Source organism: Fusarium solani (genome assembly GCF_023522795.1).
Source record: "Fusarium solani strain SB1 chromosome Unknown bctg00000010, whole genome shotgun sequence".
NCBI lineage: Eukaryota > Fungi > Ascomycota > Sordariomycetes > Hypocreales > Nectriaceae > Fusarium > Fusarium solani.
The window spans coordinates 322297-347400 of record NW_027072147.1 but is presented as its reverse complement, the minus strand read 5'-3'; the positions used below and the strand labels follow the sequence as shown (position 1 = coordinate 347400).

At 51.2% G+C, this 25104-nt stretch overlaps 11 protein-coding genes across 11 annotated transcripts; 7 read left to right on the top strand and 4 right to left on the bottom strand.

The window, feature by feature from the left end:
• Positions 1-148: 148 nt before the first annotated feature.
• Positions 149-1021, top strand: MRS44_014156 (uncharacterized protein; the record flags this gene model as incomplete). The annotated part of the gene is made up of 1 exon (XM_046283077.2): positions 149-1021. The coding sequence occupies one exon, from the start codon at positions 149-151 to the stop codon at positions 1019-1021; it is 873 nt and encodes a 290-aa protein (XP_046124178.2).
• A 1636-nt stretch (positions 1022-2657) lies between these two features.
• MRS44_014155 (uncharacterized protein) lies at positions 2658-4039 on the top strand (the record flags this gene model as incomplete). Its single annotated transcript, XM_065618295.1, has 7 exons — positions 2658-2706; positions 2766-2922; positions 2975-3257; positions 3306-3611; positions 3660-3718; positions 3791-3879; positions 3972-4039. The coding sequence occupies 7 exons, from the start codon at positions 2658-2660 to the stop codon at positions 4037-4039; spliced, it is 1011 nt and encodes a 336-aa protein (XP_065474367.1).
• A 906-nt stretch (positions 4040-4945) lies between these two features.
• Positions 4946-5933, bottom strand: MRS44_014154 (uncharacterized protein; the record flags this gene model as incomplete). The annotated part of the gene is made up of 3 exons (XM_046274343.2): positions 4946-5484; positions 5536-5814; positions 5861-5933. 3 exons carry the CDS (start codon positions 5931-5933, stop codon positions 4946-4948), a joined length of 891 nt encoding a protein of 296 aa, XP_046124176.2.
• Positions 5934-6602: 669 nt separating this feature from the next.
• MRS44_014153 (uncharacterized protein) lies at positions 6603-7062 on the top strand (the record flags this gene model as incomplete). Its single annotated transcript, XM_046283076.2, has 2 exons — positions 6603-6665; positions 6715-7062. The coding sequence occupies 2 exons, from the start codon at positions 6603-6605 to the stop codon at positions 7060-7062; spliced, it is 411 nt and encodes a 136-aa protein (XP_046124175.2).
• A 100-nt stretch (positions 7063-7162) lies between these two features.
• On the bottom strand, positions 7163-8692 carry MRS44_014152 (uncharacterized protein; the record flags this gene model as incomplete). Its single annotated transcript, XM_065618294.1, has 3 exons — positions 7163-7943; positions 8014-8471; positions 8633-8692. 3 exons carry the CDS (start codon positions 8690-8692, stop codon positions 7163-7165), a joined length of 1299 nt encoding a protein of 432 aa, XP_065474366.1.
• Positions 8693-10156: 1464 nt separating this feature from the next.
• MRS44_014151 (uncharacterized protein) lies at positions 10157-10933 on the top strand (the record flags this gene model as incomplete). Its single annotated transcript, XM_046271849.2, has 1 exon — positions 10157-10933. The coding sequence occupies one exon, from the start codon at positions 10157-10159 to the stop codon at positions 10931-10933; it is 777 nt and encodes a 258-aa protein (XP_046124173.2).
• Positions 10934-11437: 504 nt separating this feature from the next.
• Positions 11438-12596, bottom strand: MRS44_014150 (uncharacterized protein; the record flags this gene model as incomplete). Its single annotated transcript, XM_046279165.2, has 2 exons — positions 11438-11713; positions 11763-12596. The coding sequence occupies 2 exons, from the start codon at positions 12594-12596 to the stop codon at positions 11438-11440; spliced, it is 1110 nt and encodes a 369-aa protein (XP_046124172.1).
• A 3165-nt stretch (positions 12597-15761) lies between these two features.
• On the top strand, positions 15762-17541 carry MRS44_014149 (uncharacterized protein; the record flags this gene model as incomplete). Its single annotated transcript, XM_065618293.1, has 6 exons — positions 15762-16002; positions 16059-16297; positions 16363-16588; positions 16684-16847; positions 16983-17251; positions 17343-17541. 6 exons carry the CDS (start codon positions 15762-15764, stop codon positions 17539-17541), a joined length of 1338 nt encoding a protein of 445 aa, XP_065474365.1.
• A 756-nt stretch (positions 17542-18297) lies between these two features.
• On the top strand, positions 18298-18988 carry MRS44_014148 (uncharacterized protein; the record flags this gene model as incomplete). Its single annotated transcript, XM_065618292.1, has 2 exons — positions 18298-18467; positions 18730-18988. The coding sequence occupies 2 exons, from the start codon at positions 18298-18300 to the stop codon at positions 18986-18988; spliced, it is 429 nt and encodes a 142-aa protein (XP_065474364.1).
• Positions 18989-19919: 931 nt separating this feature from the next.
• MRS44_014147 (uncharacterized protein) lies at positions 19920-21625 on the top strand (the record flags this gene model as incomplete). The annotated part of the gene is made up of 3 exons (XM_065618291.1): positions 19920-20352; positions 20406-20692; positions 20966-21625. The coding sequence occupies 3 exons, from the start codon at positions 19920-19922 to the stop codon at positions 21623-21625; spliced, it is 1380 nt and encodes a 459-aa protein (XP_065474363.1).
• A 569-nt stretch (positions 21626-22194) lies between these two features.
• Positions 22195-24338, bottom strand: MRS44_014146 (uncharacterized protein; the record flags this gene model as incomplete). Its single annotated transcript, XM_065618290.1, has 10 exons — positions 22195-22892; positions 22943-23027; positions 23077-23364; positions 23418-23541; positions 23594-23601; positions 23654-23746; positions 23794-24004; positions 24049-24072; positions 24130-24259; positions 24311-24338. The coding sequence occupies 10 exons, from the start codon at positions 24336-24338 to the stop codon at positions 22195-22197; spliced, it is 1689 nt and encodes a 562-aa protein (XP_065474362.1).
• Positions 24339-25104: the final 766 nt, after the last annotated feature.

The following is a 25104-nucleotide window of genomic DNA, read 5'->3' as shown; positions in this document are numbered from 1 at the left end:
ACTTTGTCGGAGATAATTCAACATGTTCAGCTCCTCGTGTCAATTGAGCTTTTGAAGCTCTATAAAGACGCTCATGAAGCCATTCAGGTAAACCATCACACTCACCCCAACTTGATCACACACAAACGCCTTCGGTCTAATCTTTACAATGGCTCCTACTCCTGTTTGGTTCATCACCGCCGCCTCATCTGGCTTCGGCCGTGAGATCGCCCTCCTCGCACTCAAACTCGGCCACACCGTCGTCGCCACAGCCCGCAACGCCTCGCGCATCCAGGAGCTCGCTGATGCGGGTGCACACACACTCTCTTTTGATGTCACCTCACCTCTAAGTGACATTGAAGCTGTCGCAAAGGACGTCTTTGCTAAGCATGGGAGAGTCGATTATCTCGTCAATGCTGCGGGATTCATTCTTGAGGGCTCGGTTGAGGAGTCTTCGCCTGAGGAGGTGTATGACAGTTTTAATACCAATGTTTTTGGGACTTTTAATACTGTCAAGGCGTTTTTGCCTGGTATGAGGGCTCAGGATGTTGGAGAGAATGGCACAAGGGGTACTGTTGTCACGTTTGGAAGTCTGGGTAGTTGGAACGGAGGAGCGAGCTACAGTGTCTACGCCATGACAAAGTCTTGCGTGAGCTCCCTCGCAGAGTCACTCAGAGAAGAACTCGCTCCGTTCAAGATCGTCGCTACGGTTGTCGAACCTGGATACTTTCGCACCAACTTTCTCAACCCTGGTGTAAGAGTCACGACAAAGCAGCGCATCGCTGCCTACGACGACGAGAACACGCCCACGGGCCAGACGAGGAGGGCTCTGAAAAAGAAGGATAATGCGCAGGAGGGAGATGTGAAGAAGGGGTGTCAGGTTATTGTTGATGTGCTTACGAGGAGGGATGGGAGGGAGGTTCCTGTCAGGATTGTGCTGGGGAGGGATTGTGAGGCTTTTATTAGGGGAAAGTGTGAGGCTACTGTTGGGTTGTTGGATGAGTGGAAGAGTTTGATTGTTAGTACGGATCATGACGAATGAGATGGGGATGTTGTTTTGCCATTATCTGGTTTGTAGATGAGCGCTTATTCCGTTTGAACCTAGTTACCTGCTGATGCCAAATGAACTATCTTGGACTTGAGATGTAGCTCGCATGTATGTCTGTGATTGAAGGCGAAGCTCAAGCGATGGCTTGACTTGTCTCTTGTAAAGTGTATCGTATTTGTCTTGTGAGCTATCATTGTCTAGGGTAAAAAGAAATGAGTGCCGTTGACGTGTTGGTGATACCAAATGTGGTGTTCTCTTTCAGGTACGCGGTGGTGGCACTCCCAGCAATTAGAAGCCGGAGGATTGCAAATGTTTTTGTAAAACTCGTGTGTCTCAAGTGGCATCTTTGTGGTGCATGTAGGTACTTGACTGTGCGACTGACGGGTGGTGATGCCCAAGATGTCGCCGTGGCACTTGTTTGTCCATGGCCGAGTTATAGTTTTTGACCTTTCATAACACATCTATTGTTTGAGGGAATAGGCTAGGACTGTTTTAACAAGGGAATGATGTAGAAGGCCTGGCTTGATCTTCAATCGGAGTTGGGCCGGCTGTGAAGGCAATTGGTGTAGCATCATGGCGATATTCAGCTCAAGATTAACGACTCGTTCTGGAAGCAACCTGTCCACTCACTTCCGGTGCTCTCAGAACATGAGTTGATTACAGCCATAGATGCCTGCATAACCGTCGGGCCCCGCTAGGCAGGTCTGCTCAGGTCTATTAAGGGCCCATCCGTGAGACCCTGAACATTGAGGCCTCTTCAACTACAGGGACAGACGATGGGGATGCTCTCCTTAACAAAGGGTTCTCTCATCGTCCGTCAGTCAGCTCAAGTCGAGTGGCAGTGGATCTCTCCGCCTGCCACTGCGTCCCTTGTCTTGGCGACTGATCAGGCTCGGATGTCGGTCATCCCCAGAGCCGCTAGATGGAGATCTTGGCGTTGAGCGGTTTGTTGGTTGCGAGATTAGGCATTGAGCGAGACTTTCTTGCGGGGGACTCACACGGCCAAGGGATCTCACAAGTCAGATCTTCTGAACGAAGCACGTTTTACGTATTTTTAGCAAGGCCTCAACTCCACCGGCATGTTTCCGTCATAGAATTGGACAGCCAAGTGTAACTGCCCTGATGATGCCAAGCAGCTAACACTTCGGCTCATGTACGTGGCGCTTCTAAGCTTAAATGAGAGGACAATGGGTGATAGCTCAAGTGCTGTGCCCCCCTGATCGACATGGTCCATTCGGGTATCGGACTTGCTTTTGACGCAGGAGTGCTTACGCCCGATCAACGTGGGCAGCAAGGTCACAATTGGGAATTAATTCTACTTTGTTTGCGAGTTTCCACCCTTGTGGGAACTCGAGAGGGTTGTAATTGGTGCTGAGCATCGCCAAGAAGTGATCTTGAGATGGGAATGTGGGGTGAGATGTGGTGGGTAATGCTGAGCACAGCCTTGAGGCAAACTAGCTCACTGGGTTAGTTGTAACTGGTGTTTGAGATGGTTACCTTGGCAGGCTTCTTGAGAGAGATGTTGGACTGTCCATAAAAGACCTCGATGTCCCAGGTCTGCTTGTGGTTGGATACACAGATCAGCCCTGAACTACACGCTCAAAGCCTCACAACACCGGAATTTGCAACCATGTCCCTTCCACCCGCCGAGAAGCTTCCTCTCTATGTCCGAGGTGACAGTAAGTTTCACAAGTCTTCACAAACACCATCGCTGTACTCACAAGACATTGCTTACCAGTCCGAGAGAAGTGGGATCCCAAGAAGCCCGAGTATGAGGCCGAGATCTCAGAGATCCTCGGAGAGCCATGGACCATCGACATTGACCCTCACAAGATCTGGCCGCACGCGGAGGAGGACAGCTGGGCCAAGAGATACACTGGCCAGCTCATAAAAGAGTAGGTGGTCGTAGGCAACACGCAGAAGGAACCCCAACATTGACATTTTTAGCTACGTCTCTCGCGCCGTGTCTAACTTTCGATCATGGGTTGACCTGGGGGAAGCTCACAAGGATGAACTCAACAAAATCTGCACCGCCCACACGCTGACCATGGCCGCGGACGCTAACAACAAGACCGACAAATGCAGCTGTGAAGTATCACCGGCTGGCGAGCTGGTCATGATCTTTCACCCAGAAAAGCTCAGAATCAACGTTGACAACGCCCTCATGTCCACCTTTATGAAGGAGGCGCTCGATGCCGCACCTACAGACCCTGGCCCGATGAGCTACCGTGTGCGCATGGAGACTCTCAAGTATTAGGAGCGCATCGGAGAGAAGCAGGAAGAGCTCAATGCCATGCTCCAGAAGGAGGTTGCTTTCGATCCCAACTGGGAAGCCGTGTTTGAGAAGATGAACTCTGCGGAGGATGCGGTTGAGAACTGGCGGTACGGCACTGGTGATCAGATCAGGTGGTACTTTGGGGCTGTCGTATCGAGGATGAATGGAGACGGCTTTGGGACCAATGATGTCTTGAGGGAAGGATTCCTTGAGGCTGTGGAGAAGAACACGATTGCGTTTCGGGTTGTGGATAAGACGGAGGAGACGTATAATGAGTACGTTCTGGAGGATGGCGTGTTCTACATCCAGGTGAGTTTGCTCAGATGCTATTGAAGACTGTTGCTAATGTGAGGGTAGACTACACCTAGCCGCTTCGGCGTCAACATTGACCGGACTGGTCCGCTAGTTGAGATTCTGTAAGAGATATGGGATTGACATGTTGATTGGAGACCTGCTGTAGCTTAGACATGAAAACTTTGGATTTCAAGGGCTACATGGCAATATAAGATACCATGCTCCCAATACCGAGGTCGATTTGTCATCCTCAGCGATTCACTCTCAGATCGTGTTATGCTGGGTATTTAACGCCCCAAGCATCCCTTATCCTAGATCTCTCTATCTCCAAGGGTATTCCACTCCATACCACTATCGATACTTCATCTGATCTAGGCCCCGATGTCCCTCTTGCCGAAGTACTTCAGTTCCTCGGGAAACGGATGCTGGTATGGAAGTATTAGAATACCTTTCCCTAAGTTTATTGAAGAAGATATGATACGAAGTCTAGAATAATAAATAAAACAGTCTGAAATACTCCATTTTATAGGCATATTATGTGTATATCCTTACCTAACATTTAAGATGAATCAGACACTTTTTTGTCGTCCTCATGTCCTATTTAGTTACCTACCAGGCATTGCTTGACTGGAGTGAACCCCTCGCAATCGTTTGAAGCCAGCTTGCACGTCTCTGGTAGCTAGCAACTCAATGAGGTGGACGGCGTTAAGGAGGCAGGGAACAAAGATCACCTTCTGACCCCTCTCAGCAGTTCCTGTTCCGCCAAGCCAGGGTCCCTGGAATAGAGTGAGGCAGAATCTCGACCTAGTACGGTGTTTTACGGTATTGGGTTTTGATGCCGTGATGTATTGATAACTGTGTTGATTGATGTTGTGCCCGACGGAGACGTCATTGATACCAACAAAAGAACAAAACCTCGACCCGATGCCCCGTGGCAATGTCCGGGCTTCCCGAGCGGATGAATCCAACGGAGCTTTACTTCTCTGCGTGATAGATATAACATTTATACGCTTCGAGTTTGAAAGAAACTACTTATCTTAAGAAGTCTTATCAAATAGAGATACTGTTACTAATGCGGCTGGCTATTCAAGAGTAAGTGTCGCCACATTAACAACATTGACGTGTGTTCCGATACACCTATGGAAGCTGTATACGCAATCTTGTTCCCTTCAAAGGGCGAAAATCATGTAGTTTCTAGCAAAACAAGAGGTCTCTCTGGCAGAGTATCGTTGGTTGAGATTCTGTAGTTCCTGTCCTGAATGTCACCAGTTCAAGATTCCTTGTCTCTGCCTAGGGCACTCATAAACGTGCTCTCCGTAAACGCCCACACCCGTTCCATCATCCCATCTTTAAGATACCCAGCCACAAGCGGACTCAGGAAGAATCTCACTATCAGCACCAACCCTAAACACCGCCAAAGACGATCCGGATCGATCTCCCTTTGCCTTGAAAGCCTCAGTGGTAATCAAGAACAGCTGTCTCGCCGCACACTCCCGCACAGACATGTTAAACGGCGCAGCCAGCAGCATCAGAACCCCAATGACCCCCCTCAAAGGCTGCCCAAACCCTTGCATAATATTAGTCCCCCGGACAGGGCCAGGGTAGACGTGCAAAAACAAAACATCGGGGTTCCCGCGGGCGAGATGCTCGAGGGACAGCGTGTGCATGGCTATCGCCTGTCGGGAGCAGGCTTTCAGGCTGTAGTTGTCTCTCATGGGGAGGTCGTCTTTGAAAATGTTGCCTTCATTCCCTGCTCCGAGGACTGAGATGATGCGGGATGGACGGCCGTTGGCGGCGGCGTTTTTGAGAAGGGGGAGGAGGTTGGCAACTGCTCGGATACGAGAAAAGTACATGAGGCTGTACATTTTATCTAGGCCTTCTTCCGTATCTAGACATTTTTTCAGTTGTCAAGGCTCGCATAACTGTCGAGATGACGTACCGTTGCGGCCTTTGGGATTCAAGATACCCGCGGTCAAGAAAAGGAGATCGATGGCGGACTCCTTTTGAGCCACCGAGCGACAAAGGTCATCCACGTTCCGTATCAAAGAGAGATCGTTCTGTATAAAATGAACCTCGGCCGAGGAGTTGATTGCTTCAAGTTCCTGTGTAAGGTGAGATGCCGCTGACTCGTTCCGGCCGACGATGTAGAGCTTCGGTTTCTTGAAACTGGTGACCAACTCGCGGCATGTCGCGGCTCCGATGCCACCCGTGCCTCCCACTGATATTGCATTAGCTTGTACTTCCGAGATTGAGGGCTTACGTACTCATCACGGCAACGATTCGAGTCTTGTTGGAAGCCTGGGAGTTGGCCTGCTGGATGGAGGATAGAGAGGGCATGATTGGGAATGGCCTGATGAACAAATTCGATTTAAAAAAGCAGAAGAGGATGGAGAACTCTGATGATGGCTAGGAAGACAAAGACTTGCCACGGCCTTCTTATGCACCGCTTCGACCTTTTCTCCTAGCACGACTGAAATGGCCGGGACCTTCCAGAGCTAGGTTCGTCCCAAACTATATCGCAAACATGCACCAAAATGGTTTAGTTGTAATTATCGTGGCGGATTCCGGAGCTCAATCAACCCTCAGTCTGGTTGATCCAGCCGGCCGGCCGCCATCATTCGGAGGTGGCTAATTTCCGAACCCGAAAGGTCCAATGTCATTCCGCACGTTTCAATGCTCTCTCTTTATGCCGGGCCGTGATCTAAGACTTCGGAGTCAGCGGTCAGGTTGAGACTTGTTTAGCGGCGGAGAAACAAGAAGGCCGAATGGAACAGAGCGACCAATTATATTCCAGCATCGCATGGCTATCTCGAAATGGTTTAGATGGATATGGCCTCGTGTAAGTGGCTCCTGGGCATCGTCTGAGAGCAGAGGTTCTTGGTATATAAAGTCGCCCTTTACCTACTTGACTGTCATCCAATGCTACAATCATTTTCATCCTCTATTCATCCTATAACCTTCTGCCTTACTCCCTAGCCCCTTCATCTCCAAGCCCCATCTATCATCATGAGCGGCAGCTGTCTTTGCGGCGAGATCAAATACACCATCTCTGGTGATCCCGTTGCCCAAGTGTGTTCCCTGTTCCGACCAGTATTACAAGTTCAACTAATACCTTCAGGCCCTCTGCCATTGTCTCGACTGCCGACGCATCTCCGGCTCCCTCTGCAGCTTCAACTGGGTCCTCCCCTCGCAGCAGCTTACCGTCGTGGACGGAACTCCCAAGACGTACACTAACGCCTCCAATGCCGGCAACGCCGTCACCAGCCACTTCTGCGGCAACTGCGGCACCACCCTATGGAGAGACGGGCCTGTCACGCAGGGCATGGTCTATTTAAAGGCTGGCACGATCGACAACGACGACGAGCGCGTCAACGCTAGGGCGCCTGTTGCTGAGATCTTTACCAAGAGGAGGATTGAGTGGGTTCAGCCGATGGAGGGTGCTCAGCAGAAGGTCGACCTCGTGTAGCCGTGGAACTGGGAATAAATTAACTGAAAATTTCGTTCTCATTATCCCTCATGTTTGATTCTTAAATGAACCGAGCCCTATTACCCACTGTCCTTTTCAATCAGTTCCCACACTCTACGTTTCCACTGTTCACTGGCCATGGTCGATTGTGACATAGCCGCCATAGGCCAGGACAGGCAGAACATGCGGAAGCCAGCCCCAGGTGCATTCTTATTTGCCCCGGGGCTTGCCCACCAGGTTCCAACGCAGCCATGACCTCCTCCCAGAGTGCGCGTAGTCCAGCTTCCTGCTCCATGAGTAACCACCTGGGAATCTGGGACAGGAGATCATCGTCGGCTTCCGCGACGTGAACTTGGGCGTCGAAAGATCGTAGAAGCGCGTCGACGAGGTGTAACCGCACAGTAAGGTAGAGGCTCTTGGCGATAGCTGCCGAGGTAGCAGAGTGGTTTCTCAAAAGTCCGTTGAAGTACGCAGGAGGGCTAGAATGTCGGCTAGTGTCTGGCCATACTTGGGAAACCACAAGATCAAGACTTCCCAAGACGCGCCGAACTTGGTCGGCTACATTGATGATGTGCGTTTTGGAGCGATTCAATCCCATTGTGCTCTCGACTTCGGCCAGCAGATCGACTGATGTTTGAACAATTGGGTCAACGGGGCAGAATCTTGGCCAGCCTATCCACGGGTCCTCGAATTCGGTTTTTAGTGACGCAGGGTCTGCCTTTTTTGAGAAGATGTCCATGATTTGGACGGGGGCGTCAGCTGCAGGAAGTGTAGACAAGGAAGGTGACATACTTGTACATGGCGGCAGAATATAAAGAGATTCTGGTCCAACTGCGTATCTAGTCCTCGCTGCACCCTGGACCGAAGCATCGCAAGCGCTCCTTTGGCATGTGGGTGGCATTCTACACCAGTGCCCTGTACTTGTGCACGAGGCAACTGCTGAACCAAGACCTAGCAACACCATTAGCAGAGATAACAAGAATAACCTCAGGAACACAAACCTCAAAGAAACCGAGCACAAAGAGGGACGCCAGGATAGAATCATCACCACCTACCGTCAAGTCCTGCATTGACCGCCTCAACGTCAGGATGGCGTCTCCGTAAGCCTGCCTCGCCCGGACCAGGACACCCGACTGATGCAGCTGCCCTGCCCCGCTGGCTAGAGCCGCGGCGTTGAGCGCATGAGAGAAACAGAGGGCGTGTTTCCCCGAGCCGAGAACCGGCAGGGCTTCAAAGATGCCCATGCCCGAGTTCAGGAAGTAGTCATCGTAGAGCTTGAACACGCTGCACAATGTGACGGGGCTTCCAATTGGTGGCTGGGGAGGAGAAACATCGTTGAGGTCGCCGTAATCGCGCCTCCTTCTCTGCTTGTCGACTCTGGCCTGGACCTGTTGCGCAGCGAGGGTATTCTGCTGACGGTGCACCAGTTCCCAGGAGGAGGGATAACCTGGACAGCGCCCGGTTAGGCGCAGGCAGCGTTTGCGGGAGGGTTTTTGAAGATCGCACTTGTAATGCAGAGTTGATATCTAGTAGGGGTACTCGGCAGAGAGAAAGGGGGATGACTGCATACCTCTACTCGACTGTCTTTGCAGGTAAAACAGCCAAGTGATGGCTTTCCGCGGTTTACCATTGTAAAAGTAAGCGAGGCACAAAGCCCTGGGTCTTGGGTTAATTAAAAAGTTAATAATTAGAAGTTAAGGAAAGGAGAAGAACGTTCAGGGCGTGTAAAAGACGAGGTAACTTTAAGTTTATGCCTTATGTCAGCAAGCAAAATGACTGAATGAATGAGGACTGACCTCATAGCCTAAGTACGCTAGGGTGGCGCTTCCATACGTTCTTAACACATGCCGGCATTAAACCCCAATACCGAAAAACACCATATGAGGTCCTTGGCATGGAGTGAGATAGAATCTGACTCAGTGCTCCGCGGCAAGGCCTGGACTTCTCGAGTGGACAAATCTAGTGAGGACTAGCTTACTGTGTGCCAAGTATAATATTTCTTTGCTTTCAGTGTTGAAAGAAACTACTCGTCTTAACGAGCCTTATAAAATAGAGATCACGGTATTTTGCACCATTGGGTTTTAATACTATCATGTATTTATTAGTATGTTCTTTTATATTGTGCTCGACGGAAATTAATAAAAGTAACAAGAAAAGAATGGAGTAGAGATACTACTACTAGTACGGCTAGCTATTCAAGAGTAAGCGTCGGCACATCAACACCATCGACGCGTGTTTCTGACACACACATAGTTATAAGTCATCTATCCAATTGTGTTCCTTTCAAAAGGCGAGAATCATGTAGTTTCTAGTCAAGCAGGAGGCTTCTCTTAGAGGGCACACTGTCTCCGCACGTCCGGCCGAGAGTAATCAGGGCCCTCAGGTAATACCTTTCCCCACGGAATATTTCCATGCGCAGATCCGTTAAATTCACCGTCTTTTACTCAACATTCATGATTAAGGACGACTTAGCCTCATACTAGGTGAACCCAGTGCCCGAGTTGGCAAGAGTCCCGAGACCATCCCACGCACGCAAACTACCTAGGAAATGCGCAATCCCCAAGTCCGACTTTATAGTTGGTCACCTGCCAAGTCGGCATTTTAAACTTTTAGCGTTTTTTCTAAGCGCACCATTGAACCCATGGCAGGAGAAGTCAACGGACAAAGCCGACAGCCCCGAAGTCAGAGTTTCAGGAACGAGGTCCTTTCCCCAAAGTAACAGCGGGACTCTTGCAGATTTCCATCAATCGTTTTGTTTGTCCGCCCGAGTCGAGTTTCATTCCGACAGGGTCAAGCTGCCGGGATCGTCGAGGCGTCAACCCCTGACTGGCGGGAAATATCAACCCACGTTTCATAGGGGCCTTGGCATTTACGGGTCAAAGTCCCGATTTAGTAGAAACGGAGCCAGACATGCCACTGTCTTGTTTCGTAAACGCGCCATTGACCGCATGTTTATTGAGTTTTGGCTATAGCTATTTTGATATAGAGACTGTTTGGTTTGTTATATATACGACCTGGGGAATTCCCTCAAGCTCGGTTTCAGCTCACACTCGTCGATTCTGCTCAGTCTCCGGATAATCTGCATCTTGTCAAAATGAAGTTTACTATTTCCACTCTTACGGCCCTGGCCCTTGGTGCCATCCGCGCTGCCGCTGAGCCAACTGTCTACTTCTGTGGTGACAGCACCATGGCCAAGAACGGTGCCAACGATGGATCTACAGATGGCTGGGGTAACTATATTGGCCAATACCTGACTGCGCCTGTTGTCAACAAGGCTATCGGTGGTCGATCTGCCCGCTCTTACTGGAACGAGGGCCGCTTCCAGGAGGTCGCCAACCTCGTCAAGTCTGGAGACATTGTCGTCATCGAGTTTGGCCACAACGATGGTGGTTCCCCCGAGAAGAACGACAACAAGCGCTCTGACTGCCCCGGAGCCGGCAAGGAGACTTGTATCTCGGACGTCACCGGCGAGACCGTCTACACCTTTGTCTTCTACGTCAGCCAGGCTGCCAAGCTCATGACTGCCAAGGGTGCCACCGTCATCCTCAGCTCCCAGACCCCCAACAACCAGTGGGAGACTGGCACCTTCAACTCTGCCGCCCCTCGCTTCGTGGGTTACCAGCAGACCGCCACCAAGGCCCTGGCCTCGTCGAGCGTCACCTACGTCGACCACTTCCAGGCCGTCACCAACATGTACCAGAAGCTGGGCAAGGACGCCGTCAACGCCTTCTTCCCCAAGGACCACACCCACACCAGCCCTGCCGCTGCCAAGGCCGTCGCCCAGGCTTTCGTGCAGGCCGTCTACGAGGAGCTGAACGGCAAGACCAGCCTGAAGCCCTATGTCAAGACCCCCATCACCAAGGTTTACTAGAGTGGGATTTCTGGCGGGTTAAAATGATCTCTTTCTTGTCGATACTTTGGGTGTTTGAGTATAGAACGTGTCTATGAGCCATGATCTTGTATATAACGAGTTATTAGAGTAGCGAGGTCTCTAAAAAGAAATCTGAAGGCTTGGTGCCTACTCTTGCATGCATTCGTTACCCTGTTTGTTTTCAAGTATTATTGTGAATTTTTCGTCCGGCTTTTCTAGTCAATGCAGTAGTTTCATCACAGAACCATCGTTCGCCTGGGGCCAATGATGTACAAGTCCCATGTATACTCAGTCGATCATGATTTGAAGTATACCTTCGGAAATTGCAGCTCAATTACAGTCGAGAATTCGATCATCACGCTATTGAGCACCAAATACAAAGCAACACCTGTATCTTGGGACTGTTTTCAATACGGTTATAATTCTAAAGCCAGTCTTTTCACTCCCAAGCACACCGGCAGTCATCCAATTTTCATTTCAATCAAGGGAACGCTCGAGATACCCTCAAGGAGCCCGAGCCAGGACAGTACCCATCTTGGAGTACGTGTTGCCAGTCGACGGAACAAAGTCTTCGGGTGACAGACGAGCCTGAGGCTGGAAGACGCAGATAATATCGCTTCCTCCAAAGGCAAAGTAAGAAATCTCATCACCCTTCTGAAGCTTGTCACCTTCCTTGACGGTCATCTTGACTGAAGAAACCTGGGCCATTCCGATGGGCAGAACAGCAACCTTGCCGAGGACAGGGTTGTCAATCACGCAGAGGCCTCGTGTTTGGAGGAACTGGATCATCTTAGCTTGTTAAACTCTGACTATGTTTTGGTAGACTCACCTGGTAGCCAGGGGTATCCGGAGCATCCGGTCCGCACATGACACGGATCGGCTCACACTTGGAGTTGACCTCGAGGTAGCAAGCACCTTGGATGTTCTTGACCTCGAGAACCTTTCCAGATACAGGTGCGTGCTGTCGGTGGTAGTTGAATGTGTTCAAGAAGGCATGCATCCAGACACCGCCGTGGAAGCTCTCTGCATACTTGCTGCCCTGCAGCAGCGAGCTGATGGTCCAGGGCAGGTTCTTGATGTAGATAAGACCATCGGACTGAATGTTGACAATGCTCTGGTTTGGCACCGAGTTGTCGTAGGTACAGTCAGCCGGGTAGACAATGACCTTGTCGTTGTTTTGGTCGGCAATAGGTCGAGAGCCGGGCTTGAGCCTCCGGTAGAAGAACTCGTTGAAAGTTCGGAAGCCACCAGGAGGAACAAGAGCCTCGTTGTAGTTGTACTTTGGTGAGTCCTTGAAGGTCTGGAGTGACTCGGGTGTGATGGATGCTGGTGTATCCATGAAGAGACCAATGAGCTGAGCATAGACGACGATCCAAGACGACAGCCAAGTGAGTGGCTGACCAACCTCATTAGGGTTGATCTCAGTCTGGAGGCCCTTCATCGGAGGCTGATCCATGACAAAGTAGAACATGCACAGGATGTTGTAAATGTCCTTGCCCTCGAAGTTCTCAGTGGGAGTCCACTTGAGCAGATCGTTGGCAAAGATGAGGAAGGATCGAGCATCATGAATATTCAACTTGTCCATGAACTCGGGGATCTGCTCGTAGGCAACACACACGGCCTCATCTAGGGCTCCGGGCTCAGCCTTCTCGAGGTAGCCCATGAGGAGAACGATGACAGGGTTGAAGTGGATGGGAATCTCCCCGGGGACAGGAACCACGGGGGAAGAAATCCCTTTCCGACGCGCCCGATGGGGGAAGCGAAGGAGGGAGGCGGCTGGAAGCCGATTTCGGTATCGGGGGCGGTGGGAAGGCCAGACATGGTGAAAGTTCAAGGGGTCAAGATGATGGGTGAAGAGGAAGTGATGATGAAAGGTGATCTGAGTGGTTTGATGATATCTCTAGAGAGAGGGAACCCTCAGAGGTTTATATAGACAAGAGCTACATCTTGCACCTCTGGTTTAAAAAGGGGTGTAGATAGCCAGGGGCTATCCACGGGCACTAGGTTCCTCCCGACGGGCGTGTTTTCTCGTTTCGGTTCATCGGCTTGCCAGTGTCTCAGAGCTAGCTAATCAAAGAGCTCTGCAAAGAGTGCTGCGCCGTCGAGCTGTTGATCAATGAGCTATCCGTGTCTTACAACCCCGCGTCTGTGTCTCACAACCCCGCTTGACTGTTGACATTTGTGTCAACATATGCTGTGCGATGAAGATTGAGAGCAGGACGACAAAGAGGGAATGCCGAGAGATGGACCTTCCGGATTTATTCAGGTACAGGATGGAGGTGGCGTCTCTCGGATCCAGCTCTAAGCTTTGTATACATCCACGAAAGCTCATAGCAACGGGGTATCTGCATCCACGTTGAACATGGACTTCCTCAAGCACGATTGATATTCGCCATGTCGTAAAGCAATTACTGATACCCCATATGAAGCATGCTCATCAAGGTTACCAGGCAACCCCCTTGCGGAACGAACCTGCAATGTCTCGCGGGAGCTCGGTGTCTCGTTCTAGCTGCAGACATGTGCAATGCAACATACTCCCAAGACGTCCAAGCGGGCTCCAATAGGAAGCCAGTTCAAGGCACGCACATCAGCCTCAACGTCACTACCGACAGATGAGCTGAGCAATTCCATTCCCAAACTGAGCTCTCTGCTTTTAGATCTGCGGTCGTGAAAGGCCATGTTTCACTTTCCTTGAAAATATCGCCATGTTTCTGCACTAGATCTCGTCTTGGTTTCACTTCCAGCCAGCCACTGCGGACTCAGACTCGGGGAGGCGGGTCTCGGCTTTCTTGTTGTGATGAGAATGGTATGATGCTTGCGTGTTTAGACTTAAGCCATCTGGGCTAGCCTGGTACTTGCCCGAGGGACAGTTGTTACAAGCTTCGTTGTGTCTCCTTCTAGGGGATGATCGACGAGGTGTACTCAACTGCATCGAACTAGTCAAAGGCTGAGGGTCAATTGGTGTTACTGCAATGTCACATGTATGCAGCGTGGCAGTCCCCTCGTCGCCAGATTTGGTCTTCGAGTAATAGCTCAAAGTATTTCATTGTAGATTACCTAAGTATAAGTACTCCAAAGGGAAGATAAGATCTCATGAAGGAGATTTATTTCTGCAATATGTTGCTCTTCTTCCTATACGAGCTGGTCAGAGTAACTTTCCTGCACCATAACTATTCAAGCAATCCCAAAGACGCATCCCTAGACAAACCTCTATTAGATAGAGTTCAAGGGAATCTATTGGCCATTCGCATATGTGATAATGCACTCGCAAAACCCTATCCTCGGCCAGTTGGCGAAAAGGGTTAGTATTGGCCCAGCTCGGCCCATTAAGGTTCCGGAAACTTAACCTCAACTCTATACCAGAAAGGTTTGTTCCTATCTTAGAACCCAGTTTAGGAACCACTACTCACTAGAAAACGAGATGCATGTGATTGTATGTCCCCCGATGTACCGGATTCCCTCGCCAGAGTCGATACTAATGGCTCAATGGTCACATGTGCGATGAGCCAGGCATGGAGTGTTACGGAGGTTAATAATGAACAATATGTTCGTAGATGTATTCATGGTTCTTTCAGAACTCCCGAGGCAGGTCATACGGGTCGTGCAGCCACGCCAAGACAGGCTTTGAACGTTGACTGATCCAGCAAGCGAGAAGACATACTTGCTGAGTGACCAACCCATATTTATCGCAATCGTTAGTCAATAAGAACTCTTTACCTGAATTAGGCTTCAAAGAGAGCACCAAGTGAGATATTTAAGCTGCAAAGGGCCTCACAAAGTGTATGAGGCGTAATACCAGCTAAAGTGTCAGAAGTCTTCTTTAGTTTGCCGACCAGTAAATGATATCATGGCCTAAAGTTTTATATTTTATTGGCACATTTCATATCTATACTTGCCTACTTCTATGATGAATGATACCGAAGGATTTCTGCCGTTCTAGCGTCTTTTACATGTCTTCACTCGTGCCGCACTCCCCAAGTATGTCTCGACGTTTCACCCGAGACCGGCTTGCTCTCCTGGGAGGGCATGGACAATGAGATAGCTGAGGTGGTTGAAAAAGGCACCGTGCCCATGGGAACTGATACAAACTCAGCCTGTGACTCCAAAAGGACCTTTCCACCCCCGAGAAGCTACCCCCACACCGACACTCCCTCTTATCCCGCCACCCACGCCGGCACACATCATCACCCGGCTCACCGTCACTCACTGTGCAGAGTTGCGGATTGTGATGAATAAGATGAACGTTTATGCCCGAGGGTAGGCTGCCTCGAGAGAGCTGATGCCAGCTGGGAGCTATCCAAGCACAGAGGAGGTCAGACGGGCAGCTGTGCCTGTCCGTCTGCTCTTGGTGACGATGACGGCGACCAACTGCATCCTGAGCCAGGACCCTGGCTCTTGCTCTGTCATCCGTGAGCAAGGTGTCGCCTTTCAGCTGGTTTGAAGTTGGATTAGACACTAATGGTACGCCAGAAACTTGATTTCTGAAGCTGTTCCCGAAACTCGGCCTATATGAAGGGAGATGCCGTTCTCTGAAGAAGGGTTGCTCGATTCTCGGCCATTCGACGCAAAATCCTCTCACTGCCAGACATCGGCTATCACTCAAAGTCACCGAAGAGAAGTATGGGTAGATTACCCAATCAAAGGAACAATCCATGGCTGCTGGTGTTGGGGCTGAGTAAGGGCGGCCGCTCCTTCCCGAACCAGGTGCCTACCCATCACGTGAGATTTTCGTCGATGCAAAATGTCTTCACGAATGCATCTTCTCCTTCATCCCTCATCTTATCAGGACATTGAATCATTTGGCGGCACCCTCCCAATTTGATATACAATGTCGCAAACCTTCATCGATACCACCAGTGCCGCGGTCCCCTTTCCGTTTTCGGATTGGGAATGCCCTCAACCTCCCAAGCCGCCGTCTCCACCACCCACTCCACCACCGCCGCCGCCCTATTCATCGCCGCCCTCTCCCCCGGCTCCTTCTCCCGCGACTCCTCCTCCCTTGCCGATCGTGAATCAATCCCTTGTCGGAGTGCCTTCTGGGCCTTTTTCGCTTCGCCGTGAGACGCCCGGTAGGACTCCAGAAGTCCTGAGACGTATCGAGTACCGCAGACTGACTTGCGTTCAGTCTCCGCTAACGAGAACGATGCCGAGGACAGGCTAGAGCTCCTCTGTGAGGTCGCTAGGGAGGAGAACCTGGGTATCGTTGCGTCCCATCTCCGCAACTCGGAACTGAATTGTAGCATCCTCTTTTCGAAGTTGAAGGGGGTCCAAAACTATCTCATCCCCGGGATGAAGTGTGGCGGCATCTGGAGCCACACCGACAAGGTTGCCGCGAGGAAGCACTACAGCAATCGAGCGCATCTTGTAAGCCTCATCAATTCATGACATATTCTTTCGTTATCCGCATGATACTAACATATTCGATGTAGGATTGGGACCGCAAGATAGCCCGAGAGGCCTCTCGTCTCCCCCTGACGTCCAGTCCCCCCTCCCGCGCCCCGATCTTCGACCTACAATGGCCATCACCTTTTCGCCGCCCCCTGGCTCGCAGGCCCCTTCCCCGTCGGAGGCAGAGATGGAGTGGGGAGCCCACGACTCCGGAAGATGTCGCTCCCCGGCTCCCTCTGGATAGGGATGCCGTCATACCAGACTCCAGTATGTCCCTGGGCCAAATGCCACATCGCAGTTTGGCCCAGACTCTTTTTCTGGGACCATCTGGACATATAAGTCCGTCCCTAATCTTGACACAGCCTCTTTGTTCCTGAGACCTTGGGCCTTGCGTTCAGATCTCGAGCCCACGCTCTCTTTACAACATTTTGTTCTTCCACACAAGATGGAGACCTGGGTCCAGAAGATGCGGCGCCGGAGAGAATGGCTGGTGTATATTTGCTTCTGGGACAAAGCTGAACTGCACGTTGGTGATGATGGGTTTTACTACTACGAAGGCATGCCGTTGGAGAACGAAGCCCATCTCATCCCGCCAAGCGCCATTCCCAGCATCCTCGCACGCGCATTAAGGAATCCAGCAAACCAGCTCATTGCCATATAGGATCCTGTCGTGTCCGACCTTGTGATACAAGGCATCATCGCTCGCCTTACGCAAAGGCCCAAGCTATGCCACGTAGCTTGGGGAAGGGCCTTGGAAGGACTGGAGGCCATGGCCGCTGCTGTTACTGGTCCGCCGGACGCTCTTGGTGTTCTGGAGGAGTTTGATAACGCCAAGGCCAATTGCGAAGGCGACTGGGAAATATTGGCGGAGCTCGCGCGAGCCACTTCTGACGATATTGAGGTCCTTCTTGTGGAGCCCAGAGTCACCAAGTGGGTAGCCCCAGTTCATGTGCCACCTGATTGGAGTTGATGCTGGTCCACAATCCGACGAGAAGTGTTGGATAGGAGACAGCTAATCCAGAGAAGCGGTTGTAGTCGTGGACGAAGATCTCTACATGCGTGTCGACCAGTCCTTTCGTCGACTCATGGCTGTACAAGTGGTCAAGGCCACTCGCACGGCCCCGGGTCCCAAACCCGCAGTTGAGGCCGAGCGCGATGCAAAGGCGTACGATTTGGCTGGCAGAGCCCTTGCATATCTGAAGACCTTCCTTGAACTATAGCAGAATGGGCCAGTTTTGCTCTTTGTGATAGGGGATATTGCCATTCTTGAGAGTTATGTCCGGCAAATGGGATTTGGGTACCGTCTGGAAGCTTCCAGAGTGGGACGAGCGTGAAGGGCTTTGAGCAAGGGGTGACAATGGGGCTTGATCTTTGCGACATTTCGAGAGAGCGGCTGGGCTGGGCTTGAGTCTTTTATTGAGGGGCTCGAAGGAGAGCATAAGAAAGGGTGTTGATCTCTTTCATACCTGGGAGGATAGCTCTGGACTGGGATGTCCGACCTGTGAAGCCCATGCATATTCCAGGTTTATGGGACTTGATAGGCGCCTGGAGAGTGCTATTGTGGATGGATGGAAGGAGTTACCATGAAGGTTATGGTTGTCATTACTTCCTACCTGCCTAGTTCTGCTATTTTGAGATAGGCACTTTTACTATTGCTACTGGTTTGATTGACGGAGAGCGCCTTAGCGGAGTTATAACTTCATTCTTATCGTGACCAAGTCCTTGCCCAATGTACCCTTTCTCGGCGGCAAATTAGGCCCACTGGAGAACCCCATTATCTAGTAGGGCGTCAGGAAGAGACGTTTCTAGCACAAAAATGATAAAATAATAATCATAAAAAGATGTAATACTCTCAAAGTTTATAATAAAGCCTTAAATCTTTTGTCGTATTCTTAGTATCATCCTTAGAGCAGCATATTGGTAAGTATCTTCATTTTCATCAACCTTGGTGTCCTCCTGGTGAGAACCCCTACCGCATGGATTACGACAACTACCGATCTCCGACGCCCATGTCGGCGGCCCCTACCCCACCTTCTGACGGAGAGGCGAAGGCCAAGGATCTCATCATGCTCCAGGCTGCTGCCACCAACCTGAGAGACAACGGGGATGTTGGCGAGATCGAAGAGCATGTCCTAGGGCTACTTCAGTAGCTCGAACAACCACTCACTGTCCGCTCTCCTGCTGAGGTGATGCTGCTGCGCATTGAGGTGGCCATCGTTTGGCTTCAGACTGAACTCGATCCCTCTCAGCTTGCTGAGATGCCCTCCCAAGGCCACAACGAAGGGCCCGGGACCCCCGACAGCCCTCTTGTGATACGGTATTGGGTGTTGATGCCGTCATGTATTATAGCTGTATCTTTTGCTGTTATGGCTGACGGTCTCTCGCGGACTCGTCATTGAAGACAATAGCAACCCTCTTGTGGTAAACGCCCCTCCCGCTAGCCAGGCGCCTGTCACTGGCTCGACTCTCCTTACCTCTGCTGCCACAGTTACTGCCTCTGCCTCAACGGTTCCTGCCTTCAATCCCGACCTGGCCTCTGCCACAATGTCAGAAGTCTTCCAATGTTCGGAGAATCAGGCTCGGTCGATGGCGTCTCGATGGTGTCTCCAAGCTACGCGGAGAAGTATGCAGGGAACGGCGATGAAGGACGAAAACGTCCCACCCTGATTCTGGCCCCTCCGCGGCCCTCCCAACGTGGGAACACATCGAGGAGACGCTCCCCGCAAAACCCCGACTGGCTGGCGGCATCCTTGGAAGCTGACAGGGCCACCCGCCCCAGTGGAAGATATTGAAGGGGATGTTTTTGAGGCCAAATCTGGGGACGTTGTGGGCTCGAATACCATTGTCTACTATTCCATCAAACTTCAAAGCAATATTTCTGCGTTGAAGCATCGACAAGAACCGGCATGGTGGTTTCGAAGGGGCGACATCAATGGCCAACAGGCTCAGCTGCTCGCAGCTCAGCCGAGGCCGCCACGCTTTGGTGACTGTCGCACGTGCCAACCTGGCCCGCCATTCAAGAGTTCCCAACGGTAGATGGCCCGACCTAGATGAGCTTGAACTACCGGCATGCGCAATGGACTGAACTTGGACGGTCCGCCTGCTGTAAGGCGACGGATTCCTGTTTCGCGCAAGCCAGCCCGGGGACTTCATTTACAGGAACATGACATTGGATGTCTCCTACGCTGTACGAAAAGCTGGGGACTTTACTCGAGCGCATCCTCACGGCAAGTTCAATGTGACGGCACTGATGTTTGTAGCCTGGCGCTGCGTTGACATCGTAGAGCACGCGGATTGCGTGTTGAAGTCTTTCGCCACCACAATGAAGCTCCCATCTGCTTGTCGTTTTTTTTTTCGTTCTATAACGTTAAAAGCTAGCTTAGGGCTTTTCCTTTATCATAGAAAACGGCTAGCCCCGCATCCCCATTAGTGTAGGTCCCTGACGAAGCACCCCTAACTTTAAGCTTTCCCTTAATTACATAAGATAAGACAGCCACCCTCCATACTTCTCTTTAACAAGCCTATATTAAAACTGTCGCCCGCCGTTTAATAGTCCTCATCCATTTTCACTTCACAACCCACGAGGCCTATTAGGGCAATGACACCGCCAAACACCCAGAAGCCTAGCCCTCCACAGAAAGAATATGCCTTTGTCGCGCCTCATCAGCATGGCGCCCGAAGCCATGCCATGCGAGAGCATTGGAGGCAGCGCAGACACAAGAAAGATCTCGCCAAAAGGCAACGAGAAAACCGACCACAACATGTGTTGCTACCGACACCTTCAACGAGCGAGGCGACCGACTCGCAGCCCTCGACCGAGACGACCGAAACAAACCCGGATAGCACCGTTTTAGCCGGTGGAGGAATGTTTGATCCTATCATGTTTGGGAATGACATGGACTCAATGATGAACGGAGTGCCTGGCCAGGCAATGTCTGGGATGAATCTCGCCCTAGGATCGGCTCGACTGGATCCCTTTGATCAGTTTCCAGTGGAGCTCACGAGCCAGCATCACAAGCTTCTCCATCACTGTGAGCGATGTGAAACGGCGCCGTTCTTGGATCTAATCTGATACAATCTATAGGGTTGAGCACGTATGCGACCATGATGTTTGACGACGTGCACAGCCAGGCCTTCAACCCGATGCGCGATGTCTGGTGTCCGCTTGACCTGTCCAACGCGGCATCTTTCAATGCCATCATGGCCCACTCAGCTGCCCACCTGGCTCGCATGCAGGGTCTTCGCCAATCAAAGGAAGCGCTAAAGTTCAAGGCTGAAGCGGTGCGGATTGTACAGGTTTGGATGGATGATCCGGGGCGTGCTCTAAGTGATGATGTGCTGGCCGCCGTCTTGCGCCTGCTGACTTATGAGGTACGACAGGAATGAGGAATGATTCCCACTTGAATACTGATATATTCTTTGACAGAGATATTGGGGAACCGAGGCTGAATGGCATGTACACTATAATGGCCTCTCAAACTTGATCCAAGCTCGTGGTGGGATAGAAGCACTTCAGAGTAACTGGCGGCTTGGGCTCACGACATTCTTGTAACATCACCAATCCATCCTCGTTTCTCATAATAGCTGACACTTGTAAGGGTATCGCTCATGTCTAAGCCGTCGTGGTTTGACTGCTCCAATCAGATCGAGGAGCTCTCAAGCCCACATCTGGACGCCCACTTGCATCCCATCCTGGGCGACACGGTCAATCTTCACCGCATCCGCTGCTTATGGCTGCTGTCATTTGTCCAGGATGTAGGAACCTTTAGAGTTAATTCGCCAGATATTTACGCTCACGGGGCAAGCCTGTTCCCCGCCATCAAGGAGGCACTGGGTCTACTGAAGTTGCACCTGAAACAAAACGAAGCCGGCTCGGTGCGACAGGATGCCTGCACCAAGTCCGAGTTTACGAGGCTGGCGTGCCTGTTCTTTATTTGTATTCTGCTGCAGCAGTCGACCTCTAACTCCAATGCTGCTACAGACCTGTCTGGTCACATATCTTACGACGCTCAGTTGGTCTCGTACTTGAACATGTTCCTCGACTCATCAAGACCTCAGTGGCAAGGATCTATCGACAATCTCTACACGGCCCTGTTCTCTACTTTTGACGCGAGTGCAAGAACGGGGCTCAACATGGAGTACATCCGGAACATGACGGGGGTTATGGCTTCCATGACGGGCGGTGTGCGGTATGGAGTTGAACGATGCTTGTTGAATATTCTTTGTCGCACTGAAAGTAACGGATTTGATGCATTCGACGAGGAATGGACGCCGGATTCATTATTATCTCTACCCCCTCAATGATAAAAAGTTGGACACACCCAATCGGCATTAGCTGTCATGCGAGGTGCTTCGATGGTTTGGGGTTTCATTATGAGTCGGCCTCTGGGACAAGCCAAGATAAAGCGGTGACGGGGATGCGTATCTGGGCGTCGAGTTCAGCTGGCCTTGTTACTTTGTCACAACTCGCAGATGCGTTGCCTCATTTCTTAGTCTCACCTTTTGGCCGCCCCAAGTGTCGCCGTTGATACCTGATTGGCGAGAGGGGTTCCGCGCCCACAATCAGAGTGACGATGATGGCTTGACTATGTCCTCTTGCGGAAGGACTACACAGCCAATAGCATCACGGAGAAAACAGAGTGAGTCGGGCCGACGGTGTGCCCCAGCCTCCTGGGCTTCTAGACGGACTCTTGACAGTCACTGCTATTGTGGTCTTTTAATATTGAACCCAGTGTTTTGGAGAAGCCATTGGCAAGAACAAGACTGTGAGAGTACGACTGAATTCTCACAGCTCAAGATTAAAAGCGTCTGCGTGAAATGCTTTGGCACAATAACCCCTGTCCGAACCTTGTGTTGTAGAATATCAACTCCCTTCAACGCTGTCTTGCATCTCGATATCCGCAACCGCCTACTCCGTATCCCATCTCTGTATCATGAAAGCCTTCACCATTCGATTCTAGCCTTGTGTTTCCATTCTCCATCGCGTCTATGAATGGACCGCATCGATACGGAGCTAAGCTCTGGACCTGATGAGCCCAACTGCCTCGCGGATGCGCGCACCCAGATCCGAGTCGACCCGTGAAAAGAGATCTGCAGGTAAAATCAATTAGCGAGAATACAATGATTAGCACGTGTGGCCTCGACTTGCCATAAACCATGCTCCGCAGCTTGTCATTCTTGACGTTTGCGATGTTGTCGGCAACATTGTCAATGAATCTCTCCTGATGCCCCTTATCCCTTCCCAGAACCTTCCAGAGTCCAGTTGCCTGCTCAAAGTCTTCAGGCCCGACAGTGGTGGTAAAGTTGGAAACCTCTCCAACCCATTTCTCGTGGTTGGTAAAGGTAGGCGAAACCGTGCCCCCGACGGCTGTCGTCCTGAATGTGGTAGGCCTGAGCATGGAGCCGATGTAGTTCGGGTCGTCGCCGTAGTTGGTTCCAAAGTTCATGAAGCCGTCTCGTTGGAATGGGCAGTAGACTGGAGACTTTGCAGCGTTGGTTGGGAGCATTTGATAGTTTGTTCCAAGTCGGTAACGTGCGGCGTCGGGGTACGAGAACATGCGAGCTTGGAGGACTAGGTCGTGTCAGCGAATGTGTCAAGTGATGGCTGTCTATAGAACTCACCAGGGTCAGCAGATGGCGCCCATCCTGGAACCATGGTTGAAGGTGAGAAGGCGGCTTGCTCAATATCGGTGAAGTAGTTGCTTGGCTATACAGGTCAGCATTGTTACTTGAATCCAACTGGCGTCGAGACTCACGTTTTCGTTCAAAGTCAACTGGGCAATCTTGCGAAGAGGAAAGTCCCCGTGTGGCCAGACCTTGGTCATGTCGAAGATGTTCCATTTGTAGTTCTCGGCCTGCTCGGGGCTCATGACTTGCACAAACACGTCCCACTTCGGGTAGTCCTTCTTCTCGATCGCTTCGAATAGGTCGTGTACGAGATGGTCGGGGTTTTCGCCTGCGATTTTCGTAGCGGTCTTTCGATCGAGGTTCTGGACGCCAAGCTGGCTCTTGATGTGCATCTTGATGTAGCTGAAAGAACCATCCTGGAGCAACACGCGTTAGGTGAGTATGGAAGATACAGATCAGGGAGACGGACATCCTTGGTTAACTTGTAAGTGTGGCCGCTGTAGGCATTCATAGTACGGAGAGAAGCTGGAGTGCCACGGTCGCTAAACAGATGCATGAGCTCGTGGATGCCTTCAGGATTGCCGACGTGGAAACTAGTAGAATGTCAGCTGTGCCTAGTGTTTGGGGTACATCACCCTAGCATACTCCCAGAACTAATGCCATGTCAGTATCGAGCGAGAGTCACTGGTTCAAATCAGGACATACCATATCGGCATCCGGCATGTTGGTCTTGGGATGCCGTTTGTGAGACCGGTTCAGAGATGGAAACTTGACAGGATCCCTGATGAAAAAGACAGGCTTTCTACGTCAACTCCGAATCTTGTTTTGTGGAAAGGATCTCGTACCGTGTTGTTGAATACAAAATCAAGATTGCCATCGTCGGTGTAGAGCTTCATCGCCCAACCGTGAACATCGCGAACTGTATCAGCGGATCCTCGCTCAGGCCCAACAGTCGAGATGCGAAGAAGACACTTGGTCTTCTTGCCGACAGCGCTGAGGAAGCTGGCCGAGGTAAGGTCGGAGCAGTCATCTGTAACTTCGAGTTCGCCGTATGCGCTGATTTTGTCAGAAGAATTTTCGAGAGAGTATAAGGGACATACCCTGCTGCTTTCGCGTGAACGACACTAGATAGAGAGTCGGTTAGAGATAGAATGGTAGATCATATTTGTCGAGATGCCTACCGTTCAGGAATTCGCTCACGAGCAAAATGTGCCAAGGTCTCGAGCAGCTGTGTGTCCTGAAGCAGGACGAGACCTCCGCCGGAGCCATTCCGCAACTGGACACTGGTTGCGTTGCTAGGCTGGGGGCACCCTGCAGAATGCTGAGTTGCTTTTCTTGCGGCCCTGAGACTCGGGGGCTTACCTTCGGCCAGGGTGTAGACTGGGGCCATGGTGGTGAACGTTCAAGGTAGCTTTTGGTGGAGATTGGAAGGGGGGTTGAATTCAAGCTAATGCTGGAGCTTGGAATGAAGCTTCTTAACATGACAGCTGCCGTCATCTTTATAACTAATCACCTCCATCTGATTCATTCCCTGGAAGTACCTACAACAGTTGTCCTCTGCCGGAAATGGTAGAAGTGACGTAACTGATGCTATCAATCAAGACGGAATGGCGGCATGTCAGGCAAGACGTTGCTGTTGTGTCGGCAGCAAGGGCGGAAGACGGCATGAGGGCAAAGACGATCATGTCTCTCCTACCAGGATGTTAATTCGTGGTGTAGTACTACCCAAAGGAGCCAAGCTCGGGCGTCGGCAGGTCGAAGGCCGATGAATGCCAATCAAAAGACGGGCCCTCATTCGGCATCACCGGATTGTGGATAAACGGCCGGTCAAAGGCGGGGGCGGTTATCCGGCTCCCCGCTACGGGCCATACATCTTGCCGAAGCCGAGATAACAAACAAACAGAAACTTGGCTTGAGTTCAGACTATGCATGGAGTGAGGAGCTGAGACGGCATCATGATGAAACTCTACGTCGAGCTGAACACGCATTACTACCGCACATGCGAGAGGGCATCGCGATAACTGGACAATGTAAACAGGAACCACTGGTTTGGGAAGGACTATCTACCCAATTACTCTTCTCGAAGCTATCCACCCCGCATTCGTGCCATGGCAGTTACGTGGAGGGTTGATTTCGTGTTGATACAGTGGCTGGCA